General features: G+C 48.2%; 2 protein-coding genes and 1 long non-coding RNA gene across 3 annotated transcripts; 1 reads left to right on the top strand and 2 right to left on the bottom strand.

Moving 5' to 3' along the window:
- Nucleotides 1–203: 203 nt before the first annotated feature.
- On the bottom strand, nt 204–8,217 carry LOC134674294 (uncharacterized). Its single transcript, XR_010099591.1, has 2 exons — nt 8,137–8,217; nt 204–7,311 (listed from the first exon to the last, which is right to left on the bottom strand). It is a non-coding gene; the product is annotated as an uncharacterized LOC134674294 (long non-coding RNA).
- A 62-nt stretch (nt 8,218–8,279) lies between these two features.
- Nucleotides 8,280–14,303, top strand: LOC134672167 (uncharacterized PE-PGRS family protein PE_PGRS54-like). Its single transcript, XM_063530070.1, has 18 exons — nt 8,280–8,423; nt 8,744–9,020; nt 9,336–9,470; nt 9,638–9,772; nt 9,940–10,074; nt 10,242–10,376; nt 10,544–10,678; nt 10,846–10,980; nt 11,148–11,282; nt 11,450–11,584; nt 11,752–11,886; nt 12,054–12,188; nt 12,356–12,490; nt 12,658–12,792; nt 12,960–13,094; nt 13,262–13,396; nt 13,564–13,709; nt 13,875–14,303. Exons 1-18 carry the CDS (start codon nt 8,280–8,282, stop codon nt 14,301–14,303), a joined length of 2,886 nt encoding a protein of 961 aa, XP_063386140.1.
- An 11-nt stretch (nt 14,304–14,314) lies between these two features.
- LOC134672176 (ras GTPase-activating protein-binding protein 1) lies at nt 14,315–27,432 on the bottom strand. Its single transcript, XM_063530079.1, has 11 exons — nt 27,306–27,432; nt 25,542–25,687; nt 21,917–22,058; nt 21,122–21,280; nt 20,944–21,057; nt 20,766–20,879; nt 20,364–20,508; nt 19,286–19,408; nt 18,760–18,936; nt 16,219–16,493; nt 14,315–14,470 (listed from the first exon to the last, which is right to left on the bottom strand). The coding sequence occupies exons 2-11, from the start codon at nt 25,643–25,645 to the stop codon at nt 14,315–14,317; spliced, it is 1,509 nt and encodes a 502-aa protein (XP_063386149.1). The 5' UTR covers nt 25,646–25,687; nt 27,306–27,432.
- Between the last annotated feature and the right edge of the window lie 200 nt (nt 27,433–27,632).

Genomic DNA, 27,632 nt, shown 5'->3' on the forward strand with positions numbered 1-27,632 from the left:
ATATGTCCGATAGCTGCTAATTCGCTGACATAAGAGCCGGGGGACATATTTTTGAGTATGAGTGCACCCAAATTTTTACACTTTACTGTACTTAAAGCAGTGCCAATAATATAGGAGGTAGAACCGGCTTAAATGTGAAACAAAGTAAAGGCTATTGGATAGGAAATAATGTGGTTTAAGGTATTTACCAAATGAGACATACATTAATGTACTTATGAATTTTTATTATATTCGCCAGCGACGGTTGAGACGGGGTCCAGGACTCTATAATATATATTGTACAATATTTAGAACAATCCAAAACAAATTCGATCGATATAATATACTATGAATACATAGAACAGAATGGTACGCTAACGATTTGGAATCTGTCGCTTGGAACACGACGGGGCCTTAACCCTTAAAGGGTCAGTATCACGGAGTTACAATCGCCTAATTATTGTACAAGTGTGTCTACATTTCAGAGACACTCCACACTAGCGTCTCCAGAGCGTCGGCGTCTATAGTTCTTTTTTTTTTAGCATTAGAAATAAGGTAAACAATCTGGATGTGTCTTTTAATTGAAAAACAGGTTTTAAAAATAAGTTACGGCAAATATGTAACAATTATGAATCTAATACGATCATTTATATTCTTCTGCTAACATAAGTAATAGTTACTGATTTTTATAAAGCGTTTTTCAATTAAAAGATATGTCAAGATCGCTTACCTTCTTTCAAGTTGTTTCTAATGCTAAAGAAAACGAACTATAGTCAACTGTGGTTGCTGCGCGACGCAACGTTGGCGCAACTGCGCAGCGACACCATTTCCCATACCGCTGACTAAACGCCGACGCTCAAATGATGCTAGTGTGGGATCTATCTTCAATGATATTTCTGGTGGTTTGGGAGTATTCAGGGACCTCAATCAGACAACTAAAAATATCATCTTAATGTCAAAACACTTCCACATAAATATGTCCAAAGAAATGAAGGCAAAAACTCTCTGATACTGACTCTTAAACGCTGCGACCGATATAAACAGCGAAAATTACAAGCTTATAAATATGTAAGTTACAATTTTACAAGTCTAAACTGGCAACACTTAAATTATTGATAAGGTCACGCGCTTACCTCGAATAAATGCTTATTACATCTACCTTTTCGCCGAAAACTTTCTGCTGAGAGACAGAGAAACGTATCTTTTAACTTGTCTCTATTAGCTGTCAGATGGCAGAAAGGGTCTTGCAAAAAGGTAGACCTAGTAACCCGTAGTGTTGCCAGCTTAGAATTGTAAAGTAATAATTTGCAGTTTTACAAAATAGGTACCAAGTGGCCAGAAATACAACTGGTCATTTTTATTTATGTACGAGTCAACTATAACAAGCCCTTAGGGCTTTTAGGGTGTAACATGTCACATGTGCATTACCGACTTTTTAACAAACACTTAAAGGCAACTTGTCATACAATCTAAGTTCCCTTATATCTTTAAGATTCGCTATTATATCCAGTTGCTTTTCTGTCCATCTAATACTAACCCTTACCTACTTATTGCATACATGTAATATTTATATCGGTCGTGGGCATCAGAAGGGTTATGTCGGGCCCCACCACTAGCCGAAACTATGTCACAATCTGACATTTACACAATTCAGTACAAAATGAAAAATATACAAAACAGTAACACATAAGTTCATGATCAGAGCCAGGGGCCTGCGGGCGAAATACATACACAATTTGTTTAGTAAAAAAAACATTAAAAATAACTTACAAGCATATCTAAAGTTTCTATTAACTTTGTCAAAAGAGACCAATAATTATTTCGTTTATATTTTTCTGTCTCAACGGTGCAAATCACTGCGTAATAAAATCGGAATTAGCCAAGCGGACGATGTCAAGCGGGTGATGCCAAAATTATCTGAACACAAATTTATTGCTAAAAGATTTAGAGCGTGTGTAGGTAATTTTGAACAACTCGTTGAGTTACAGTCGAGTACGTAATCTTGTATACATATTATGAACTCTACTGTACTCAGTTACTTATGGTGCCAATTTTACATTCTGCATCGAAGTCCGAAGGCCTTTACCAACGTGATTTAAATATAGACCCGCTGTATCATGATTAAGTATCACAGTTCCCTGTCGCATGAAAGAGACCGCTGAAATATGTTGTCTCTGTCGCAGCCGGCAGACCCCTGTAATATGCCGCGTAAACGCGAGCTCATTCTAAATACATACGTACACGGTACCCTGCGGTAACCGGTATAGCGACGAGTACAGCAGTTACTTCTATACGTTTATATTGGCAACACAATTAACTGGCCATTTTAAACCTTATTGAAAGGGAATAAAATACAATCTGGTTAGTTAAGTGTGTTGTTACAGTCGAACTCACTAACATCTTTAAAATATATTTACACGCCTCTGAGACACTGACAAGAATAAAGGGTTGTGTAAATTTATATTTTTGGAACGTAGGCTTGTAAAGATGTTGTACTCGACTGTACACTAACTTTTTTTTATAGATATGTGCTACTAACTGTACTTGCTTTCGTAAAATTACACGAATAAACGAAAGCATCCATAGATTTATGATTGTCACATCAAGATCTTTATATCTATGGAATATCCTCATAATTATTTTCTGTCTATGGTCGAAATCTTTAATATTTCCACAGTCAGTGCATTTTGAAACTTGTCTAAATAGACTTACGGTCGAAAGTTACTTTGAAAACCCGTTCTCGTATTATTTCGACCATAACATCAGTTGAACCACGTCAATATACAGTATATAAACAAAATGGCCCTACAAATACATCAACAGAGTTGAATTGCACAGGTATAAGTTTTCACTTTTTAAAATAATAGTTTCCTAATTAGAATTCTCTTTTTTTAGGTAATTAAAAAAGTAAACAAAAATCTATTTGACTCGGTCATTCGGTCACTGATAAACCATAGTCAACAACCTTATTTATCTATCCTCCTAAGGCCCAAGGTCCTACCTACAAGGTCCTATAGTACTTCTACAGTTCCATGAAATTTTAACCATATTCAATTAGAACAGAGTTCCATTTCTTTTGTTTCGTTACATTTTCCAACAAATAAAAATTAATCCTATTCTCTCCACTATAGGTTCAAATTTCATTGGCAAATTTTGGGTTTTGCATTTGTATAGCTGGGACTTTGGAGGCTATGGTATTTGATCATTGTCTAAATGTTCGAGTCATGTAATTTTGATTGTTTACATTCTTTTAAATACTTAAAACAAGAGACTATATAATTTATATATGTGCGTTTTGCCACAGAACGTAGGACCGGTTAGAAATCATACAATAATAAACTAGACCTACATCTAGAAGACAAAATGTTCGTGTTATATAACTTGTATTCAACTAAGTTAATAATACCGTAAGTGAATAGACGCGAAAAATAACTTCATTACTTTGAATATCACATAGAAAATAATTGTGAATCGTAGAAACAATCAGTCAATATACTTCTTATGGGTGATCTACTTATTTCATATATGTCTGTCCTAATGCAATTTTCAGCCGATTTCACTCTTAAGGTTCCGTCACACAGGCGCGTTTTCCGGGCGGGGCGTGAGCGTTTTATATGTAAAAGCGGCGCGCCTTGCTCACGCGCCGCCCGCATAACGCTACTGTGTGACGGAGCCTTTAGATGCATGAAGTATCAATAACGATACAGAATATACAGATGTAGTGCATTATAATTATTTTCCATCGGTTTTTCGACGAACGTGTTTTGCTATTTCAGTCAGTCCCTGTACAAGTACTGAGGTTGACTGAAGTAGCACGAAATATACGAACGTTTCCGAGATAATACGATGGAAAACAATTATGCCCTGTTTTACATCATTACTGTTATTACATCTGTACTGAAATAAGACAAGTGCCAAACAAATACTCTTCAAATTAAGACTGTTATTATACGATATTAATTATTTAAAGTGAATTTGGTTGTCACTTTGGTTGTTTTGGCATGAGTATTGATACTTCATGCATGTAAGGGTTAAAATAAGTTATACATATTTAGAAACTTTAAGTAACGAAATTAGGAGAACTATTTACATTAGGATAGACGATATTTATAAGTCCCAATATTATAGACAACGCGAACGAGTTAGTAAAGGCTACTTTTCCCGATTACTGAACATTAATTATGGGAATTATGCAACTACCGCCGAAGGATCCGTGGCAATGGGGTTAAAAACTGTTGTGGTTCAACAATTACTCACCATAGAGGGCGCTTTATAGAACTTCCAGTGATAGATTGATATTTGTAGTCAATGGTTTTTCTGTCCCGCTATGGAGACCTACAGTGAATTCCAAAAATCTAAATTAGATTAGATTTCCATTTTTGCTAAAGATGAAAAAAAATGATATACGGCATCTCGCGGATTGATAGCATTAAACGTGACATCGTTTGCTGCATGGCTGAGTTGTATTTTTTAAAGCAAAAGAATGTGTAGCGTTCGGCTTCACGAAATTTTATTGGAACAGTTACACCGTAGCGCCGTCTGCGTTGAGCATTTTTAACCCCATAGTAACGATTAAGCGCGACTTTATGACCGTGCTAAATTAAAAACACCACAAAATTTAAGAATCATTTTAATTTAGCACGTTTATGGAAGTGGAACATTGGTAAAAGCGTCACAGGACCGGATCTAGGCAGTCTAGCACATTTGAAGCTCTCGCTCCGCTCTAGATTCGGCCGAGTAGATGCACAAGGAATACAGACATTCTCCGTGACATACACGCTGCACTGGCCCGGACGTGCCCCTATGCCGACGATACTACTTTTATTCATACAGCTTGAAATTCACGTAGAATATTCGAAAGTGTATTTAACTTTGTAATGACGAGTAATACATATTGAGCTAATGTAGGCCAATCTAAAGGACGCAGCTATACGGTGGAATGAGAGCAATATCGCTTGTTCTCTCGCATAACTGCGTCCCTTAGATTGGCCTACGTTAACCTAATATGCCCAGACCAGTCCAATACGGCATGCGCACATTATAGTATGTAATGCACGCAAGGCGCCTGTAAGCCTTGTTTACTCTATCTTTAGAATCTATGCCGTTATTTGACTTTTTTCATCATACATTTACGGTTTTTGACTAATATGCAATATATAAATGAGGTGGGGTTTCGTCAATTAAGCACACACAAGCTAGATTAACTATGTAGCTGCGTAGTGGGTATCCTTGAAGAACTGTCCCGCAGTGAACTTCGTTCGAAATGTAGTTCGAGAGACCTTAGGGGCCGAGCCGAGCAAGCGCCTCTATCAAATCGAGCATAAATATGCATTTTACGACAAATCCGGTGATTAAAGTTAACGCGGGCGAGCCCGACCGAAATTATTATTAATTTACTATCTAACTACTTAAAGAAAATAATAAGAGAAGCGATATGCGAAGCGTGTTAATGTTGCCCGCGCGGGCCGGTCACCCGGTCACCTTACACCCACTGTCACTTCTAATACTATAAACTAAAATGTGCAATTGAATTTGACTGTGAGAGAAATTGAATTGCGTTTACAGACTTTTTATCCTGTCGAACGCCATCTGACTAACCCAAGAACGTCATGCACACGCCAACATCATCTCTGGCGTAAGCTAGCAAATATAAACCGTACTGGAAACGTTGAAGGTTACTTTGACAACGTACGCCACAGCACTAATAAGCGTTCTTGGTACCTGCCACTGGCACTTTTTTACGACGCCTTAGGCCCACTTGCATCATCCCACTAACCCGGGGTTAAGCGGTTTAACCGTCAACCCAGTGTCAAATTGTTGGTAACCAGGTTTAACCGGTTAACCCCGGGTTAATAGAATGGTGCAAGTGGGCATTAATGGTTATGGCGTTCACTGGTTTAATATTATACTGACATAAATGCGCATACAAATAATGCTACAGCACTTAACTCAGATGGTTGGTGGTTTATAGCGCGTTCGTTTTTTATGGCCTAATTTGGAAGAAAACTTAGTATAAGTATTAATTTTTAATGACTGATCATAATAAAAATAAAACTCGCAACTTTAAACACTTATTAAACCATATCAACTCACTAACCGTCTGAGTTAATAACACCTATAGAAGCTTTGTGCTCCTTTATTTTGCGTTAAGTCTTTATATCTATCGTTTTTACAGATGCGTAAGATTTTAGCGACCCACATATTACAAGGGCAGTTTTGTCATAAGGCTATGGTATAAGTTCATTTTAAATCACCATATGTATTTCCACTTTATATTTAGAGGGGGAAATTATATCTCGAAAATCATTGTATTTTATAAGGTAGATATTTTCTTCACACATAACTTATAACTATTATTGCTAATAAGAGTTTAAAGTGGGAATATACATGGTAATATTAATTAGACTTGAATTTACAGCGAATTAACTAATCACTAAGTACATAGAGGCTCTCAAATATGAACCGTACGCAACTGACATAACGTCCATAACGTCTACTTTCGCCCGAAAACTGCATAGTGTCATACCGTACTCAAATTAAATTTGAAGTATGGTCAAATGTTTGAGAACAATTGAGTACTGTCTATACAGTTTGGGTAGTTTAATGCCTTCCGATTTAACTTAGACGGCTCGTTAGATATTTGTCAGTGGTTTTACAACCTTATTTAAAATTTACTTATAGTGCTGCCTCACTGGCTATTATATACCTAACATCGTGTGACAGGCTGTACGACATGATAGTACTGACTACTGATAGTGTTTTATTATGTTGTCCCTGTCACACAATGTTATAATATAACGTTATTTGGTTATATTAACTAATGGTGCTCCCATTAGTTAATGTAATCAAAGATCCTTTGATTGAAGACCTGTCTAAGATTAATTCGTACTTCGAATTGGACAGCAGATGTAGATGGTGCTATTATTATATTAGAGAAATGGCCGCCTTTAGGACCCTTGCCAGTCAATTAGAGGTAGAAAATCTCAACAAAATAATTATATTAGCTAGAATAAACGATGTACTCCCACCAAGATGGTGCTAAGGATTCGCACATTGAGCGCATTATGTTTGTCAAAAGTTTGACATTTTAATAACAGCAAAACATTGCAGCGCCATCTATTTCGGCTGTCAAACTTGGAGACACGAATTGTTCTTAGAGTTTACGCAACAACTAATAACTCTATGGTTAATCAAAGTCAGCCTAGTCTTGAAGCATAGTTGTCACGGACCGTCCGAGTTAAGTGTGAAGTGATACGGTTAGCGGGTGACAGGTGTGTGGGGCCTCGTAGGGTCCCGCCGCGGTCGCATGGAGGAAGGAGCGCCGAGGTGCGTCTGTAAAAGTAATAATTAGCTTAGATAGGTAAGGAAGTATGAAAATTCAAAGTGTATGTACAGTCGCCATCAGATATATCGGAGCAGCCAAGGTGTTCACAAATATCTGAACACGCCTCTATTGTCAAGGCATTAGAGTGCGTGTTCAGATATTGTGAACACTTTGGCCGCTCCGATATATCTGATGGCGACTGTACTCAAGTTGAAGAAATGCAAACGTATTCAAATGTTAGCGGCATATGTATGCCTTTTATTACAGGTAATCAGAGTAAGGACTGCGCGACACAAGCGGGAGGTCCCCGCGACGTGACTACCGCTGCCGGACACTGCCACAAACGGGCTCATGTTAGCGACATCACACATGCGGAGCGTGGTTATCCTCACGGCTGACGTCGCATGCGTGACACTGTGTGCATGCGTCGTTTAGCAAGTTGTCAGGAATTAAGTGGGTGCTTGATGCTAGATGCAGGCGGGCCATGTAAGACCACGTTCCGTACAAATAACTTGCGAGATGTCTCGCTAGCGTCGCGCAACCGTGTCAAACCTTATGCTCTCGTTTCCTAGGATAGCGGTGCCGTCATATAGCGGCCGTCTCCATACAAATACTACGACATCCATCGTCGTCGTCATCATCGTCGTGAGTCGTATTATTTAGTATGGAGACGGCCGCTATATGACGGCACCGCTATCCTAGGAAAACCGATCTTTAGTCGAGAGTTACAGGATACGGCCGCCGTACACACAATACTTGTTTTCACACGTCGGAGCCGGAGTCGAGTCTTGAGTGTGGTGGTTATGCCGAGGACGAGAGATGTGTGTCCCTACCGTTAGCGGCGGTAGGGCTGGCGGGGCGGCGCGGGGAAGGCGCGGTGCGAGGAGGAGGGGCGGCGGCGCGGCGGGTCGCGGGCCGCTTCTTCTCCTCCACGTTCAGCTTCACGCCGTCCGGGCTGTCCGCCGGGAAGTATAGTATGTATACCGTTAGCGGCGGTAGGGCTGGCGGAGCGGCGCGGGGAAGGCGCGGTGCGAGGAGGAGGGGCGGCGGCGCGGCGGGTCGCGGGCCGCTTCTTCTCCTCCACGTTCAGCTTCACGCCGTCCGGGCTGTCCGCCGGGAAGTATAGTATGTATACCGTTAGCGGCGGTAGGGCTGGCGGGGCGGCGCGGGGAAGGCGCGGTGCGAGGAGGAGGGGCGGCGGCGCGGCGGGTCGCGGGCCGCTTCTTCTCCTCCACGTTCAGCTTCACGCCGTCCGGGCTGTCCGCCGGGAAGTATAGTATGTATACCGTTAGCGGCGGTAGGGCTGGCGGGGCGGCGCGGGGAAGGCGCGGTGCGAGGAGGAGGGGCGGCGCCGCGCGCCTTCTTCTCCTCCACGTTCAGCTTCACGCCGTCCGGGCTGTCCGCCGGGAAGTATAGTATGTATACCGTTAGCGGCGGTAGGGCTGGCGGGGCGGCGCGGGGAAGGCGCGGTGCGAGGAGGAGGGGCGGCGGCGCGGCGGGTCGCGGGCCGCTTCTTCTCCTCCACGTTCAGCTTCACGCCGTCCGGGCTGTCCGCCGGGAAGTATAGTATGTATACCGTTAGCGGCGGTAGAGCTGGCGGGGCGGCGCGGGGAAGGCGCGGTGCGAGGAGGAGGGGCGGCGGCGCGGCGGGTCGCGGGCCGCTTCTTCTCCTCCACGTTCAGCTTCACGCCGTCCGGGCTGTCCGCCGGAAAGTATAGTATGTATACCGTTAGCGGCGGTAGGGCTGGCGGGGCGGCGCGGGGAAGGCGCGGTGCGAGGAGGGGCGGCGGCGCGGCGGGTCGCGGGCCGCTTCTTCTCCTCCACGTTCAGCTTCACGCCGTCCGGGCTGTCCGCCGGGAAGTATAGTATGTATACCGTTAGCGGCGGTAGGGCTGGCGGGGCGGCGCGGGGAAGGCGCGGTGCGAGGAGGAGGGGCGGCGGCGCGGCGGGTCGCGGGCCGCTTCTTCTCCTCCACGTTCAGCTTCACGCCGTCCGGGCTGTCCGCCGGGAAGTATAGTATGTATACCGTTAGCGGCGGTAGGGCTGGCGGGGCGGCGCGGGGAAGGCGCGGTGCGAGGAGGAGGGGCGGCGGCGCGGCGGGTCGCGGGCCGCTTCTTCTCCTCCACGTTCAGCTTCACGCCGTCCGGGCTGTCCGCCGGGAAGTATAGTATGTATACCGTTAGCGGCGGTAGGGCTGGCGGGGCGGCGCGGGGAAGGCGCGGTGCGAGGAGGAGGGGCGGCGGCGCGGCGGGTCGCGGGCCGCTTCTTCTCCTCCACGTTCAGCTTCACGCCGTCCGGGCTGTCCGCCGGGAAGTATAGTATGTATACCGTTAGCGGCGGTAGGGCTGGCGGGGCGGCGCGGGGAAGGCGCGGTGCGAGGAGGAGGGGCGGCGGCGCGGCGGGTCGCGGGCCGCTTCTTCTCCTCCACGTTCAGCTTCACGCCGTCCGGGCTGTCCGCCGGGAAGTATAGTATGTATACCGTTAGCGGCGGTAGGGCTGGCGGGGCGGCGCGGGGAAGGCGCGGTGCGAGGAGGAGGGGCGGCGGCGCGGCGGGTCGCGGGCCGCTTCTTCTCCTCCACGTTCAGCTTCACGCCGTCCGGGCTGTCCGCCGGGAAGTATAGTATGTATACCGTTAGCGGCGGTAGGGCTGGCGGGGCGGCGCGGGGAAGGCGCGGTGCGAGGAGGAGGGGCGGCGGCGCGGCGGGTCGCGGGCCGCTTCTTCTCCTCCACGTTCAGCTTCACGCCGTCCGGGCTGTCCGCCGGGAAGTATAGTATGTATACCGTTAGCGGCGGTAGGGCTGGCGGGGCGGCGCGGGGAAGGCGCGGTGCGAGGAGGAGGGGCGGCGGCGCGGCGGGTCGCGGGCCGCTTCTTCTCCTCCACGTTCAGCTTCACGCCGTCCGGGCTGTCCGCCGGGAAGTATAGTATGTATACCGTTAGCGGCGGTAGGGCTGGCGGGGCGGCGCGGGGAAGGCGCGGTGCGAGGAGGAGGGGCGGCGGCGCGGCGGGTCGCGGGCCGCTTCTTCTCCTCCACGTTCAGCTTCACGCCGTCCGGGCTGTCCGCCGGGAAGTATAGTATGTATACCGTTAGCGGCGGTAGGGCTGGCGGGGCGGCGCGGGGAAGGCGCGGTGCGAGGAGGAGGGGCGGCGGCGCGGCGGGTCGCGGGCCGCTTCTTCTCCTCCACGTTCAGCTTCACGCCGTCCGGGCTGTCCGCCGGGAAGTATAGTATGTATACCGTTAGCGGCGGTAGGGCTGGCGGGGCGGCGCGGGGAAGGCGCGGTGCGAGGAGGAGGGGCGGCGGCGCGGCGGGTCGCGGGCCGCTTCTTCTCCTCCACGTTCAGCTTCACGCCGTCCGGGCTGTCCGCCGGGAAGTATAGTATGTATACCGTTAGCGGCGGTAGGGCTGGCGGGGCGGCGCGGGGAAGGCGCGGTGCGAGGAGGAGGGGCGGCGGCGCGGCGGGTCGCGGGCCGCTTCTTCTCCTCCACGTTCAGCTTCACGCCGTCCGGGCTGTCCGCCGGGAAGTATAGTATGTATACCGTTAGCGGCGGTAGGGCTGGCGGGGCGGCGCGGGGAAGGCGCGGTGCGAGGAGGAGGGGCGGCGGCGCGGCGGGTCGCGGGCCGCTTCTTCTCCTCCACGTTCAGCTTCACGCCGTCCGGGCTGTCCGCCGGGAAGTATAGTATGTATACCGTTAGCGGCGGTAGGGCTGGCGGGGCGGCGCGGGGAAGGCGCGGTGCGAGGAGGAGGGGCGGCGGCGCGGCGGGTCGCGGGCCGCTTCTTCTCCTCCACGTTCAGCTTCACGCCGTCCGGGCTGTCCGCCGGGAAGTATAGTATGTATACCGTTAGCGGCGGTAGGGCTGGCGGGGCGGCGCGGGGAAGGCGCGGTGCGAGGAGGAGGGGCGGCGGCGCGGCGGGTCGCGGGCCGCTTCTTCTCCTCCACGTTCAGCTTCACGCCGTCCGGGCTGTCCGCCGGGAAGTATAGTATGTATACCGTTAGCGGCGGTAGGGCTGGCGGGGCGGCGCGGGGAAGGCGCGGTGCGAGGAGGAGGGGCGGCGGCGCGGCGGGTCGCGGGCCGCTTCTTCTCCTCCACGTTCAGCTTCACGCCGTCCGGGCTGTCCGCCGGGAAGTATAGTATGTATACCGTTAGCGGCGGTAGGGCTGGCGGGGCGGCGCGGGGAAGGCGCGGTGCGAGGAGGAGGGGCGGCGGCGCGGCGGGTCGCGGGCCGCTTCTTCTCCTCCACGTTCAGCTTCACGCCGTCCGGGCTGTCCGCCGGGAAGTATAGTATGTATACCGTTAGCGGCGGTAGGGCTGGCGGGGCGGCGCGGGGAAGGCGCGGTGCGAGGAGGAGGGGCGGCGGCGCGGCGGGTCGCGGGCCGCTTCTTCTCCTCCACGTTCAGCTTCACGCCGTCCGGGCTGTCCGCCGGGAAGTATAGTATGTATACCGTTAGCGGCGGTAGGGCTGGCGGGGCGGCGCGGGGAAGGCGCGGTGCGAGGAGGAGGGGCGGCGGCGCGGCGGGTCGCGGGCCGCTTCTTCTCCTCCACGTTCAGCTTCACGCCGTCCGGGCTGTCCGCCGGGAAGTATAGTATGTATACCGTTAGCGGCGGTAGGGCTGGCGGGGCGGCGCGGGGAAGGCGCGGTGCGAGGAGGAGGGGCGGCGGCGCGGCGGGTCGCGGGCCGCTTCTTCTCCTCCACGTTCAGCTTCACGCCGTCCGGGCTGTCCGCCGGGAAGTATAGTATGTATACCGTTAGCGGCGGTAGGGCTGGCGGGGCGGCGCGGGGAAGGCGCGGTGCGAGGAGGAGGGGCGGCGGCGCGGCGGGTCGCGGGCCGCTTCTTCTCCTCCACGTTCAGCTTCACGCCGTCCGGGCTGTCCGCCGGGAAGTATAGTATGTATACCGTTAGCGGCGGTAGGGCTGGCGGGGCGGCGCGGGGAAGGCGCGGTGCGAGGAGGAGGGGCGGCGGCGCGGCGGGTCGCGGGCCGCTTCTTCTCCTCCACGTTCAGCTTCACGCCGTCCGGGCTGTCCGCCGGGAAGTATAGTATGTATACCGTTAGCGGCGGTAGGGCTGGCGGGGCGGCGCGGGGAAGGCGCGGTGCGAGGAGGAGGGGCGGCGGCGCGGCGGGTCGCGGGCCGCTTCTTCTCCTCCACGTTCAGCTTCACGCCGTCCGGGCTGTCCGCCGGGAAGTATAGTATGTATACCGTTAGCGGCGGTAGGGCTGGCGGGGCGGCGCGGGGAAGGCGCGGTGCGAGGAGGAGGGGCGGCGGCGCGGCGGGTCGCGGGCCGCTTCTTCTCCTCCACGTTCAGCTTCACGCCGTCCGGGCTGTCCGCCGGGAAGTATAGTATGTATACCGTTAGCGGCGGTAGGGCTGGCGGGGCGGCGCGGGGAAGGCGCGGTGCGAGGAGGAGGGGCGGCGGCGCGGCGGGTCGCGGGCCGCTTCTTCTCCTCCACGTTCAGCTTCACGCCGTCCGGGCTGTCCGCCGGGAAGTATAGTATGTATACCGTTAGCGGCGGTAGGGCTGGCGGGGCGGCGCGGGGAAGGCGCGGTGCGAGGAGGAGGGGCGGCGGCGCGGCGGGTCGCGGGCCGCTTCTTCTCCTCCACGTTCAGCTTCACGCCGTCCGGGCTGTCCGCCGGGAAGTATAGTATGTATACCGTTAGCGGCGGTAGGGCTGGCGGGGCGGCGCGGGGAAGGCGCGGTGCGAGGAGGAGGGGCGGCGGCGCGGCGGGTCGCGGGCCGCTTCTTCTCCTCCACGTTCAGCTTCACGCCGTCCGGGCTGTCCGCCGGGAAGTATAGTATGTATACCGTTAGCGGCGGTAGGGCTGGCGGGGCGGCGCGGGGAAGGCGCGGTGCGAGGAGGAGGGGCGGCGGCGCGGCGGGTCGCGGGCCGCTTCTTCTCCTCCACGTTCAGCTTCACGCCGTCCGGGCTGTCCGCCGGGAAGTATAGTATGTATACCGTTAGCGGCGGTAGGGCTGGCGGGGCGGCGCGGGGAAGGCGCGGTGCGAGGAGGAGGGGCGGCGGCGCGGCGGGTCGCGGGCCGCTTCTTCTCCTCCACGTTCAGCTTCACGCCGTCCGGGCTGTCCGCCGGGAAGTATAGTATGTATACCGTTAGCGGCGGTAGGGCTGGCGGGGCGGCGCGGGGAAGGCGCGGTGCGAGGAGGAGGGGCGGCGGCGCGGCGGGTCGCGGGCCGCTTCTTCTCCTCCACGTTCAGCTTCACGCCGTCCGGGCTGTCCGCCGGGAAGTATAGTATGTATACCGTTAGCGGCGGTAGGGCTGGCGGGGCGGCGCGGGGAAGGCGCGGTGCGAGGAGGAGGGGCGGCGGCGCGGCGGGTCGCGGGCCGCTTCTTCTCCTCCACGTTCAGCTTCACGCCGTCCGGGCTGTCCGCCGGGAAGTATAGTATGTATACCGTTAGCGGCGGTAGGGCTGGCGGGGCGGCGCGGGGAAGGCGCGGTGCGAGGAGGAGGGGCGGCGGCGCGGCGGGTCGCGGGCCGCTTCTTCTCCTCCACGTTCAGCTTCACGCCGTCCGGGCTGTCCGCCGGGAAGTATAGTATGTATACCGTTAGCGGCGGTAGGGCTGGCGGGGCGGCGCGGGGAAGGCGCGGTGCGAGGAGGAGGGGCGGCGGCGCGGCGGGTCGCGGGCCGCTTCTTCTCCTCCACGTTCAGCTTCACGCCGTCCGGGCTGTCCGCCGGGAAGTATAGTATGTATACCGTTAGCGGCGGTAGGGCTGGCGGGGCGGCGCGGGGAAGGCGCGGTGCGAGGAGGAGGGGCGGCGGCGCGGCGGGTCGCGGGCCGCTTCTTCTCCTCCACGTTCAGCTTCACGCCGTCCGGGCTGTCCGCCGGGAAGTATAGTATGTATACCGTTAGCGGCGGTAGGGCTGGCGGGGCGGCGCGGGGAAGGCGCGGTGCGAGGAGGAGGGGCGGCGGCGCGGCGGGTCGCGGGCCGCTTCTTCTCCTCCACGTTCAGCTTCACGCCGTCCGGGCTGTCCGCCGGGAAGTATAGTATGTATACCGTTAGCGGCGGTAGGGCTGGCGGGGCGGCGCGGGGAAGGCGCGGTGCGAGGAGGAGGGGCGGCGGCGCGGCGGGTCGCGGGCCGCGGCGCCGCGCGCCTTCTTCTCCTCCACGTTCAGCTTCACGCCGTCCGGGCTGTCCGCCGGGAAGTACAGCGGCTGGGGGGGAATAACTTACTGTTACTACTATTTTACACACAGAAAACAAAGTATAGAACCATAACGTACGTGTGAGGCATGTGCCAACATTAAGATATGCTCACTCAGTTTTACCATGTCACAGACAATTATCAGTTCGCAACGACCAACGACGCTCTTTAGGCCAAGCAATAAGAAGGTATAGAATACATCAAAAATCCCCGGCCGTAGCCCCGGTGCTGGGGGGTAGAGGGGTATCCTATGTCCTGTGTCGAGACTGAAACTATTTCTATACCAAATTTCAACGAAATTGTTTCAGCGGTTTAAGCGTGAAGAGGCATTTAAAAAAATATATTTTTTAAAATTTTGGTTTTACTTCGGAATAGTGTCAATGTGATACCATAAATGAATTCAGCACCCCCGATTTATACGAAAATGATACCAAACATGGCCTAACAGCTTCACTTATGTAGATATCAAGATAAAATTAAAATCCCTAAATAAACTTTCAAGAGCGGGTATCTCAAAAACTATTCAAGATATCGAAAAACTTGACTGGATAAAACTTGTTACTAATTTTATCAGCTTTCGGTTGTCTTAGTAGTCATGTCGCTAAGACGCAAAGTTTCCAAGATATCAATGAAAAACCGAAAAAATCGACCTTCTTACCCCCCTCTACCCCCCAGCATCGGGGCTACAGCCGGGGACTTTTGATATGTTCACCTCCTAACTAGTCCAAACAAAGTTACGGAGTCAAAAATTGTGTTCCTAGCATTTCCCGCTACAACGTTTTTTGAGCATTCATTTCCTGACCTATTTTAAGCGTGTAAGTGTAACTAACCCATTTACAAACTACAGTTTTGCTTGGTGCGGGGGGCCCATGTTGTCGTGTAGTTGTTGTTGAGTTGGGGCTGTTGTTTTAGTTGTGAAGTATGTTTTCCAAAGAAAAAAAAATACAGTACTCTTGCTCGTAAGTAGGGTATGCTCCCGGGAATTCCCGGTTCTCATATTCCCGGGAATTCCCGGGAATTTTATAGTGTCAAAAGAACCGGTACTGAAGACCTGGTACCGGTACTTCCCGGTTCTCATCATATGACTATTTATTCCCATTTCAATAGTAGTTAATGTTTTAGTACTTTAGCTCGGGACTTTATATAACATTTAATAATAGTGCTATGAAACGGGGGACTCAAATAACCCGACAAACTAACCTAGTAAAGTAGGCATTCGTGCAGGCCGTCATAGTGCTGAGTGCATCGACTACGCTACAGGCGGAGGCAGTGTGCCGGTTAATTTCGTAAAATAGGTTGGAACGCCGTTTAAGTGCTTGTTTACAATAAAATAAGTCATTTATTAATTCTTATGCAAATATTTATATGAAAATAAGTCATTCATAAAGATTGTACGCTAACATAATCAATTTCTTAAAAATAATCAAAAGATACCTTGAGAACCGGGAAGAACCGGGAATCCCGGTTCCGGCCATGCCCAGAACCGGGAAATGAAATTCTTGGTACCGGAACCGGTACTGCATGCCCTACTCGTAAGAAATAGTTTGCGTGCAAGCACTAACATCTCGTAGTTCGGCCTTCGGGTTCGAGTGCTCGGGAATTCTAGGGAGCACTGCACTTCCGCAACTCGGCCTTCGGCCTCGCGTGTTTGGGTGAACGCATGGGACGTTTCGGGCCTTCGGCCTTCATTAGGTTTCGAAACTTATATAAACACTCTTATGTGTTTCCTACGTGGTGTGGCATGCGGGGGGGGGGTACCTGCGCGCTGAGACAGTCCTGCGCGTGCTTGGCGCTCTCGTACGTGAGGAAGCCGTAGTGCGGGTGCGGCGCGCGGCCCAGCACGCGCAGCTCGGCCACGGGCCCGAAGCGCGAGAACAGCGCGCGCAGCTCCTCCTCGGTGGCGGACGGCGGCACGTTGCCCAGGAACAGCTGCTGCGAGTCCGAGTAGCGCCGCGAGTCCCGGGAGTCGCGCGAGTCCCGCGAGTCGCGCTCACGGTCGCCGTCGCGAGGCCCGCGCTCGTTGCGGCTGCCTTCTGGAATTAATACTCAATGTTAGTAACATCAAACAATAATTTTACATGTACTTGTAGAATTCACACCAAGTACCTATAGTCCGGCCGCTTAAATGAGTCGTCGCCTGCGCGGTACGGGGGCTTCGAGCAACACCGGCTTCCGACACATCGGAAGAAAGGGGCCCAAGCGATATTTCACCGTACAAATCTTACTGCCATTTTTTGCGGGGGGAAAGGTGCACACAGTCGCACTTCTCACATACTTACATACAAAATCCAATCTGTAATGACGACACAAATACATAGAAAATGACACACGTCAAAGACAAATCTTGCAAACCTTGATCTCTTTTTGTGTACGGACGAGTCACAAGTGTCACAACACTCACACTAATACATTTTCGTCGAAGTATTCTGAGAGATAAGAAGTCGGATTTGTCGCTCGACCGATCCGCAATTTGTACTGGGCGAGCAAAATCAATAAATCCATCAATTACACGAGACTAAAATATAATAATTGTGTTTAAATGTAATTAAACGTATGATATGTAAAATAAATATTACATGTGAAAAGTAACACCTTTCTTTTTGTAAATTTGTTGCCCCAGACCTCTTTTTACGACAAAAAGAACGAGCAATTAGGCATTTTTTCTGCTGCTGTGTTCACGCGCGCGTCTGGACTCGGTCTAGTGAAAAATCCGAGCGCAACTAGTTTTAATACCCGCGCTAGATCAGTTGATCTTGTACCTAGGCAGAGGGGAAATAGTGCAAATGCCGCCTCCCTTCCGTGTTGCTCGAAGTACGGGGGCGACGGGGCGGGACGTGCGGGGCGGGGGCGGGGGCGGGGGCGGCAGGTCCGGCCCCCGCCCCCGCCCCCGCCCCGCACGTCGTCCCGCCCGGTCGCCCCCGCACCGCGCAGGCGACGACTCATTTAAGCGGTCGGACTATATCTAAAATGGGGATATCAGGAAATTTCAAATTCCTTTAGTTCTAAAACGTTCTCACTACACATTCATACAAAATGAGCCATTTAATGTGGAAATTCATGGCGTAAAACGGCTCATTACGTGTAAACATACCTAACTTGATTTTTCATTGAGTAGGAGCGTTCAGTTGGCTCACATTTATAATCTACCGACACAGCGGCAGCTGACCTTCGCAAGGCTTCATCACACTTACATTTCCCTCCAACATATGTAGAATTAGGTTAGGGATGTCACACATAATTCTTCTCGGTTAAAAAGACACTTTCCTCCTATCTCATTAAAGCGAACATCATCCAACTACAGACATAATAGTTTTCTTAACCGTGCGAGCCGTAACTTGAATAAGCTAACGAAAGAGCTTGATATTGATATATTTAATTGCGACATACTCTCCGTGAGGCGTAAATTGACGGAAATGTGTTTCAATTAGGCATTTTTTATGTATCTCGTAAATGAGTGCTTTGTATATGTAGTATCTAAGTTATAACATAACACTTTATTTTGTTCTTAGTTTTTCAGTTTTTTTTTTCTTTGTTTTTACACTAATTTAATTGGTGTCCTGTCACCGGTAGTAGGGTTTGATTATGTAAGCGAATGTTGTTAGTTTTGGTTTGAGTCTTATCTCTTTCATGTGTGCGATGTGTGTGTGTGTGTGTGTGTGTGTGTGTGTGTGTGTGTGTGTGTGTCTGTGTGTGTGTGTGTGTGTGTGTGTGATGCGTGTTACTTAAGTATATGTTTTTACTACATATCTATTTGCGAGTTCCTGTAATTGGCTCTATATATCTATTTAAGATTCCATTGTCATTTAGTTAGCTGTTGGATCTCCTTATGTAAAAGAATAAAATAAAATAAAATTATACGAGCGGTCCTTTCGCGTGTCATTGTGAACATCAGTCGCGTCCGTCTAATGTTTGCGTTGGCCGTCCCTCAATACGTAGAATCATCGCTCTAAACCAGCGGTCGGCAACCTTTTAGCAGCCAGGGGCCACATAGAAGTTAATGAAGATAACGCGGGCCGCACTTTGGTAATATTTGTGACTTTAGTAGACATTGTCGTTCGTCAGTATTACACATAAAATAGCTAGGGAGGTTCGCGGGCCGCAAGGGAGAGGCCGCTGGTTGTCGACCGCTGCTCTAAACCTACGTGTCGCTGCCATTCGTCGACAATTCAGCAGGTGCATGTACTGCAGTACAGTGCAGTACATGTTTCGACAGGAGCACCGTGTAATAGTTTACCAGGCTGCGAGTCTCCAGACGCTGGTGGCGACAGGCGGGTTGACGTAGTTATTTGGTGTATTTACCGTTGGGCTGCGAGTCCCTGGGCGGGCGCGCCACGCGCGGGCGCTGCTCCTGCGGCGCCGGCGCGGCCGCGTGCACGTGCGCGGGCGCAGGCGCCACGGACGAGGGCGCCGGCGCCGCCGACACCGGCGCGGACGACTTCAGCAGGTTGGCGTACGTTTTCGGCTCAGGGGGGACCACTACGAATAATTAACATTACATATAAAACAGTGTGACGTCATTTGTTTTCTAATTAAAATTAGTGAAATTAATGATGTTTTCATGAAAGGTTACGTCACAAGAAAAATTGCACGAATTGTGTGAGCATATCATAGTTCAAGAATTTGTTAGATTTCTCTAGAATGCCACCATTATATGCGTCCACACAATGAGCCCCACTGTAAAACAAAGAGTTTTCGAATCGGCCCACCCATCTTCAAAACATCAAAGAATACACACCTCCTGAATGTTCAAACCGAGTGCACGTCTGCGGCGGGGCGTTTCACGACCCTCGGGGGGGGCAGTTTGAGATAACAATGCTTCACGTACCGGGCTGCGGCTGCTGCACGGGCGGCGGCGTGGGCTCGCGCGGCGGCTCGGGCTCCGGCTCGGGCGCGGGGGGCGCGGGGGGCGCGGGGGGCGCGGGGGGCGCGGGGGGCGCGGGCGCGGGGGGCGCGGGCGGCGGCGACGCGGCCGGCGGCGCCGCGCCCGCCGACACTGGAATAATACCATTTCATTATATATCGGTTACTAAATCTGACACATCTGCCGGAGAGAGAGAGAGAGAGACTGTCCCTTTTTAATTAATACATTTAGAAAAAGACGGCGAGACACTGTCGCACCAATCATGCGCTTGGCCTACTGAACCTAGAGTTTCAGTCGATAGTATATAAATAAGAAAACCGAGCAAGTGCGAGTCGGACTCACGTCGCACGAAGGATTCCGTATCCGTACCATAATGCAAAAAAAGGCAAAAAAAAACGGGCAAGTGCGAGTCGGACTCGCGCACGAAGGGTTCCGTACCATAATGCAAAAAAAAAAACAAAAAAAGCTAAAAGAAAACGGTCACCCATCCAAGTACTGACCCCTCCCGACGTTGCTTAACTTTGGTCAAAAATCACGTTTGTTGTATGGGACCCCCATTTAAATCTTTATTTTATTCTGTTTTTAGTATTTGTTGTTATAGCGGCAACAGAAATACATCATCTGTGAAAATTTCAACTGTCTAGCTATCACGGTTCGTGAGATACAGCCTGGTGACAGACGGACGGACGGACGGTCGGACGGACGGACGGACAGCGAAGTCTTAGTAATAGGGTCCCGTTTTACCCTTTGGGTACGGAACCCTAAAAAACGATCACCCATCCAAGTACTGATCCCGCCCGACTTTGCTTAACTTCGGTCAAAAATCACGTTTGTTGTATGGGAGCCCCACTTTAATCTTTATTTGATTCTGTTTTTAGTATTTGTTATTATAGCGGCAACAGAAATACATCATCTGTGAAAATTTCAACTATCTAGCTATCAGATCACGGTTCGTGAGATACAACCTGGTGACAGACGGACGGTTTTACCCTTTGGGTACGGTACCCTAAAAAACGTCTCTCGGGTGTTCTAGTGTACTGACCGTGCAGCCGCTCGGGCTGGTGGCCGTTGAGCGTGGGCTCGTCCAGGACGGGCGGCGCGGGGAAGGCGGGCGGGAAGGGCGGCGGGGGGAAGTAGCCCGCCGGCTCCGCGGGCGAGCCCGGCTCCTCGTCCTCCGGCACCAGGTCCTGAACACACACAAACGAACTCATTACTACGACACAAGTGACAGATTGCATCGCATCCATATTATCGTTCATAATAGTAACGGCATAGATAGATAGATTTTTATTGGTATTAATGATTCACTGTCAAAATGAATAAGATAACAAAAAAAAATATGCTTATCCTTACAAATTCGCGACGAATAGAGGCGCCGTGGTTGGCCAGCTCGCCGTGTGAGGGTGCTGCCCTCTATCTTCAACTTGCATTACTATAGACTGACCTGGTAGCGGAAGATGTCGTTGTGCACGTAGTACTTCTTGGGCGACTGGGCCGCGAGCACGAAGGTCTGCGTGAAGCGCCGCATGGGGGCGCCGCCGTTGGACAGCTCGCCCGCCTACACCACCACGCCGCATGAGGGTGCTGCCCTCTATCTACAACTTGCATTACTATAGACTGACCTGGTAGCGGAAGATGTCGTTGTGCACGTAGTACTTCTTGGGCGACTGGGCCGCGAGCACGAAGGTCTGCGTGAAGCGCCGCCTGGGGGCGCCGCCGTTGGACAGCTCGCCCGCCTACACCACCACGCCGCATGAGGGTGCTGCCCTCTATCTACAACTTGCATTACTATAGACTGACCTGGTAGCGGAAGATGTCGTTGTGCACGTAGTACTTCTTGGGCGACTGGGCCGCGAGCACGAAAGTCTGCGTGAAGCGCCGCATGGGGGCGCCGCCGTTGGACAGCTCGCCCGTCACCTGCACCACCACACCGTTCCCGAGCGTCGCCTGCGAGTCCACCTGACAATTTATAAAAAAAATATATAGAAAACATATTATTCCAATTTCTTTCTCAATTCGTCGGGATGTGTTTTATTTGTAATTTTTCGAAGACAGGACTAATTTAAAATTTAAATAGAATTTTATCTTATGATAGGATCCTACAGCAATCCAACGAACTCTGCAAATATCAAAGGTACATCGCACACCTGCACCACACATATATAGTTCGTTTTTTTTAGCATTAGAAATTAGGTAAACAATCTTGATGTGTCTTTTAATTGAAAAACACATTTTAAAAATAAGTTACGGCAAATATGTAACAATTATGAATCTAATACGATCATTTATATTCTTCTGCTTTCATCAGTAATAGTTTTTGAATTTTAAAAAGCGTTTTTCAATTAAAAGACATGTCAAAATCGCTTACCTTCTTGCAAGTTCTTTCTAATGCTAAAAAAAACGAACGTGATTTGGTTAATATTTAGTAACTTGAGTATTTCCAAAAAGCGATTTTTGATGAACTGCTGATAAAAGATAAAATAACGGCATGTTGTGATGGATTCTTTTGTGAAAATTCGATTTTTTTTGTCAAAGGATATTAAAGCTGAGTCATTAAAACCCCTACTTCAAGAGAGGATTGTATTCTGTACATACCTGGCTGATCTTGGCATGGCAGTCGCGGAAGTTGAGCTGCTGGATGCGGTTGTGGATCTGCTTCTGGCCGACCACGGGGAGCGTCTCCCGGTGCGGCGCGTCCAGCCCGCCGTGCACGAACGACGAGTAGTTGTTATAGAACCTGAACCAAACATTCTTCTATAATGGGCTTGGCAACTGACAAAGGTTTGCATAGATGGCGCCATCAGAGCTTGCCCCATTCTCTAGTTGAGTTCTATGAGAGTTCACTTAAAGGGCTGGCATCCAGGGCATAAAATTCTATTAAAAAAAGAAGAATTTGACACAGTGGTAGGGATTGACAGGGCAAGATATGCTGGCGCCATCTGCTAAATACTTCGACCGGCCAACCCCATTGGAGCATAAAAACTTTTTTATGCACACATCTAGTAAATTAAATGAAGGGGCGCAAGGTTTCCGACTCATATCATTAATTGATATTTGATTTCAAGGCAGAAGCGGTCATAAATAGCTGCCGGCAAGTAACCAATCAGGGCGTGATTGGTTACTTGCCTTTGGCTTTATACGAATACGAGTCGGTTTACGAGTGTGCAGGTTTCAACAAATCTCGTTCGGTAGATTTCAAGACGTGGACAACAACGGTGTTTAATTTAAAAAGAAAAATGAAAAGTTTAAAACTGTATCCCAATGAATTTTATTCTTTGTATAGAAATAATAGATTTGCAATTAAATGTGTCTTTTCCAAGCAACAAGTCCTACTTTGTCGTTTGCCATAAGGACCCCCTGACAGGTTATTCGTATACAGATACAAGAAGCAAATCTCGCCCTTATGGTAAGTGGGACCTTTGACTAGACTTTGACATAAATATTGGTCAAAAATAAGGTACAGTTTTAACCGACACAATAAATGGACACCTTATCCATCAACATTTTAGTAATTTCAAAGTTAGGGTGCAACATACATAATAAGAAATAAGAACACATTCACAGATCATAGAAATCATACCATTTTCTTTAACATAGATGGGTAAAAACAAAACGAATCAATTATTATTGACTACATACACTAATATTAAGTATTCTTCGGTATAAATAAAGTGGTATAGAACGCGGAAGTTGTTGACGATGTTTTTTCCGTTTCGTTTTCACTGGGTAGGTATATTTTTTGCTGAAGTTATGATGAAATCCGGGTCAATGTTCCTATTAGTTCACTTTGCTATTAATAGTAGGTATGTACAGAGCATAAGAGTTTACCTAGGTTAGTTAATTTATAGACATTTATTAGGTTACATAAAAATGCTAAATTAATGTCTATTTTATTATATTTACCGGTCTCTGTTTAGTTAGCTATATAATTGAATGTTGTATTTTTTTTACTTTTAGTCTTTATTTCCGGATATATTTTACTTAAAATGTAATAAGAGTTCGTTGAGTAAAATGCCTGTGACATACGATCGGACGACCCGAAGTACGTGGATTAGGCGAAATTATAAGAGTACCTTCTTGATCTTCCTACCTTATAAATGCTACTTTTGATCATCAAGTGAAACCATTGAGGTGTATCTATTATTATGGCTCCTCTACACGATGGGCCAACGCCGGCCACTCCAAGGGACGCAGCCATACGGTAGAATAAGATAGCAATATCACGTGCTCCCTCTAACGCATGCGTCCCTTGGAGTGGCCGGCGTTGGCCCATCGTGTAGAGGAGCCATTAGTGAATCATCTTCTTCGTGTTCTTCATTGCTGAAGGTGCCTGTCTTGAAATGCCTTCACCGAGGCCTCGACGAGCTGCTTCCATTTCACCCTGTCTTCGGCTTGTCTAAGGGCAGTAGTGACAGTAAGTCCTGTTATGTTCCTTACTTGATCGGACCAACGGGTGGGTGACCGTCCTCTCGGCCTTTTGCCATCCACTTTTCCAACAACAACCAGTTTCTTTAGGTTATTTGGCTGCCTTCGAGCAATATGTCCAAAATAGCTAAGGACTCGTTGGTAACAGATTGTGGATAGTCTGGATTTGATCCTGAGTTGGTTGAGAATGGATTTGTTGGTTCGTTTTGCTGTCCACGGTATTATTATTAGTGAATAATAATGTTAATATAGAATGGAATTTAGACAGTCTTAAACAGGAGCAAATACGACATGACTCACGACTAATCAGAGATAGTGAATGACGCGGGCAATAACGAAGCGCCGCAGAAGGTTTGGCGCAAACAACTTCCTAGGGATTCTCAGAAATTACCACGAGGCGTATATAGTCTAAACTTGTCCAAAATAACACCTAATTTGATGAATAGGGAACAATAGAGTTCTGGGCAGTACTGAGGAGCAATAACTGAGTCACCTCACCACTAAGATATAGAGTGACGCGGAACACCGAGGTTCGGCATTGATAACTTCTCCGGGGATTTCCGCACATTACCACGCGGGTTTACACTGCATAACTTGACTAAATAACACCTAATTTGATTAACATTTGGACTGTCACGATCTCACGATTAAGGTTCCGTCACACAGGCGCGTTTTACGGGCGGGGCGTGAGCGTCGCGTAAGAGTTTTATATGTAAAAGCGGCGCGCCGCCCGCTAAACGCACCTGTGTGACGGAGTCTTTAGTGTCTTATAGGTACCGGAGCGTCGATTATTCGATTAAATATTTGGAGTCAGTTTTACGTGCATCGTGCTCTAATAACAAATTATTGAACAGTTAAAATATAACGCGACTCTATAACAGGAAAAGTATGTAAGTATACATTATATGAAGATTAAATAGGTTAGATTTACCTATTAAAACTTTAATCAAAAATCTGTCAAAATTTACAATGTATCATTAAAATAAAAACTAATTAGATAGGTAATTATAGGAAAAGTACATACCTACATATATGATAATTAATAAAGTAAGATGTACCCATTAAGTACAAATTTAATCAAAATCTGTCCAATTGTATAAATATATCAAAACAAATTAGTTAATGATAATCAGTTAATCACCATATGGATGTAAATGTGATGATTTCGGGATAAACTTGCTTCTCAGTAATGAAAACAATAGAAATGATTTCACAAAGACATGGGCTTTTAGACCTCGAATAAAACAATGAATTAACCGTTATAATCATAAAAGATCTTCCAGGTAGATCTATTAACTTAAAGGAGCAGGTAATTTAAAACAAAACCATAGAGCATGGTGATTTTTCGAGTTTTTATTAACTAACCCCCTTATCCATAAATGTTTAGTAAAGTTGACAAGCCGATAATAATCATTGGTCCGTTTCCGGTGTATTGGTATGATGGAAATTATCGGCTTGTCAACTTTAGTGAACGTTTATGAATATGGGGGTAAGCTTTTAATTATCTATGTTTGTAAAGTTTGTTCAGGTTAAATCTTGCAGGCTAAATTAGACCCACTTCCCTTCCCCTTAGAGCTGAAATTTCACATAAATATGTAAGTTGAGTGACAGTGCAATACATATCATGGTACTGTTGAGCTGATCTGACGATGGACACAGGAGGTTGCCATAGGAACTCTGTGATAAAACAACGCAAACTAATCATGTTTGGAATGTTCATGCCAAGTGCTTCATCAAGTATGATATTTTTATTGCCAAGTTTGTGCAAAGTTAACATGGTCAGAGTCTAACATACCTGTGGAGGTGTGTGGGTGCCTTGTTCAGCAGCGTGTAGTACTGGCGGACGAACTCGCGGCCGACGCTCTGCGGGGAGGGGGATGGGGACGCCTCCATTACCATCGCTCTTGTTCACGAGACCCGACACTGCCCTCTGCTGTAAGCCTGAAAACAATAACATGTATGGACCACATAAGACAAATAATCCAAATGTTATGTATAAGACAAGTCATGAATACCATGGATTTGCACTCCCAGACAGCAAAATAGCTAAACGAATGAGGTGTTTAAAATGCAGTTCAGGCCGCAGGGCAAAGGGACGTACATAGTGACAGGCGATAAAAATGGAACTGTGCTGCGCCCGAAGGTAACATACTCTTATATTCTTAAATAATAAAGCGTCTTATTAATTTTGAACACCTCAGCCGCTTAGCAACTTTACCTGCAAAAGAGCATACCCATTTTATGAATGAATTTTACGCAATGCACAGCATGCGCAACAAAAGTAAAATTTTGAAAGAATAGAACTGACACTGTGAATTCTGATTAGGAGTTTATTTTATAATCCTAATATCAGCCATATTACTTAATTTTTTTTAAATTATATTTGTATCAGCCATATTTAAATATTTTATTTAAAACTTTATTGCACATAATAAAGGAGGAATAAAGGTAGTGTGGATTTATTTCCTCATAATAGCTGCAACAACTGTTGTTATATATTCCACATCAGTGAAACTTTGTCAACATAATTACCGAACCTTTTACTAGTGTGTCTAACAATGAATATAGTTTATTTCAACCTCTGTTCAATTTTTTTTGCCCTAAACATTCTATATTGCAAATATGATGCCCTGGCTTTTTGCTATGGTTCACTAAGTCTAGAATATACAATATAATAGTGTAATAATTTGAATTAATAACTTCTCTCTCTATTAAAGAAGCATGTTAAAGTGTCAATAAACAAACCAAATAAAGCAAAACCTTACTGTTCCTATTTCTAATTTCTGAATCATCATATAAATGACTTCTCAATAAAAAGTTTTCTAAAACAGACAACATAAACTTCCAAGAGTCAGCTTTTAATATTGCATATTTGATTATTTCTCATGCATATGAGTCTAATTATCAGTTTTCGTTTCTTTTATGGTAATTCTTTCAAATCATATTAATTACATTTTATCCAAATCCTCATAAACTAATATAACTCCATGAGAACAATGAACTACATCTGTGACAGTTTGACCTGTTGAAACCGCTTGCAAATCTGCAAGTGCAGCAATTAAGTCTAACACAATGTAACAGACCTTAATCTGACATCTGTTACATTATCAGTAGAATTGCATTACGTTTGTAAACAAATCGTCAGAATCCTTGACTTACTCTACAGCACAATGACATATGTTGTGCAGACAAAAAGGTTGCAAGTGTCAGGGACACAAACAAACAAGAAAATCGGAGCAGTGGGCGAGCGCAGCGGGCAGGTCCGCGGGCGCTCGCGGCGCTCCCGGCCTGCTGCCAATGCCAACTGACTGCTCCATGTATTGTCAAGCACGCATGGCGACCACTAACACTGCTCAACGTTCGCAACAGCCTCAATTTCCTTTAACGTTGTTACTAACCAGGAAAAAAGGAAAGAATACAACCTAATAAGGCTTTTTCTTCGGCAGGAGCTGATGAATCGCTCAAATACCATGAAAGATTAACCTTCATGGATCTGCCGACAATCAAAATATCCCTTTCATATGCGCCCTGCCTGGACTCATCATACATTAAAACTTACCTCAGCAAATTTTAGGCATTAAACTGGTGTGTGCTGCGGCGGAATATCACGAAATTCGAGTAATTTTCACGATAAATAAGGACTGAAAACAGAAAAAGAGCCTACCTCACCGTTCGGTGTCAATTTAACCGATGTTGCTATAGTAAAAATGTTTTTTTTTTAATTACTATAATACCAAGTTGATTTTTTGAGGAGGTTGGATCTAATTTAAGTTCGCCTTTTGTAAAATTTTCTTTACACATATTTTGCTTCATTGTAAATTTTAACTTTACTGTGGTAGTTTATTTGGTTAAAAAATAGGAATCGATGAAAGGATTTTCCGTAATA

Source organism: Cydia fagiglandana, chromosome 2 (genome assembly GCF_963556715.1).
Source record: "Cydia fagiglandana chromosome 2, ilCydFagi1.1, whole genome shotgun sequence".
Taxonomy (NCBI): Eukaryota; Metazoa; Arthropoda; class Insecta; order Lepidoptera; family Tortricidae; genus Cydia; species Cydia fagiglandana.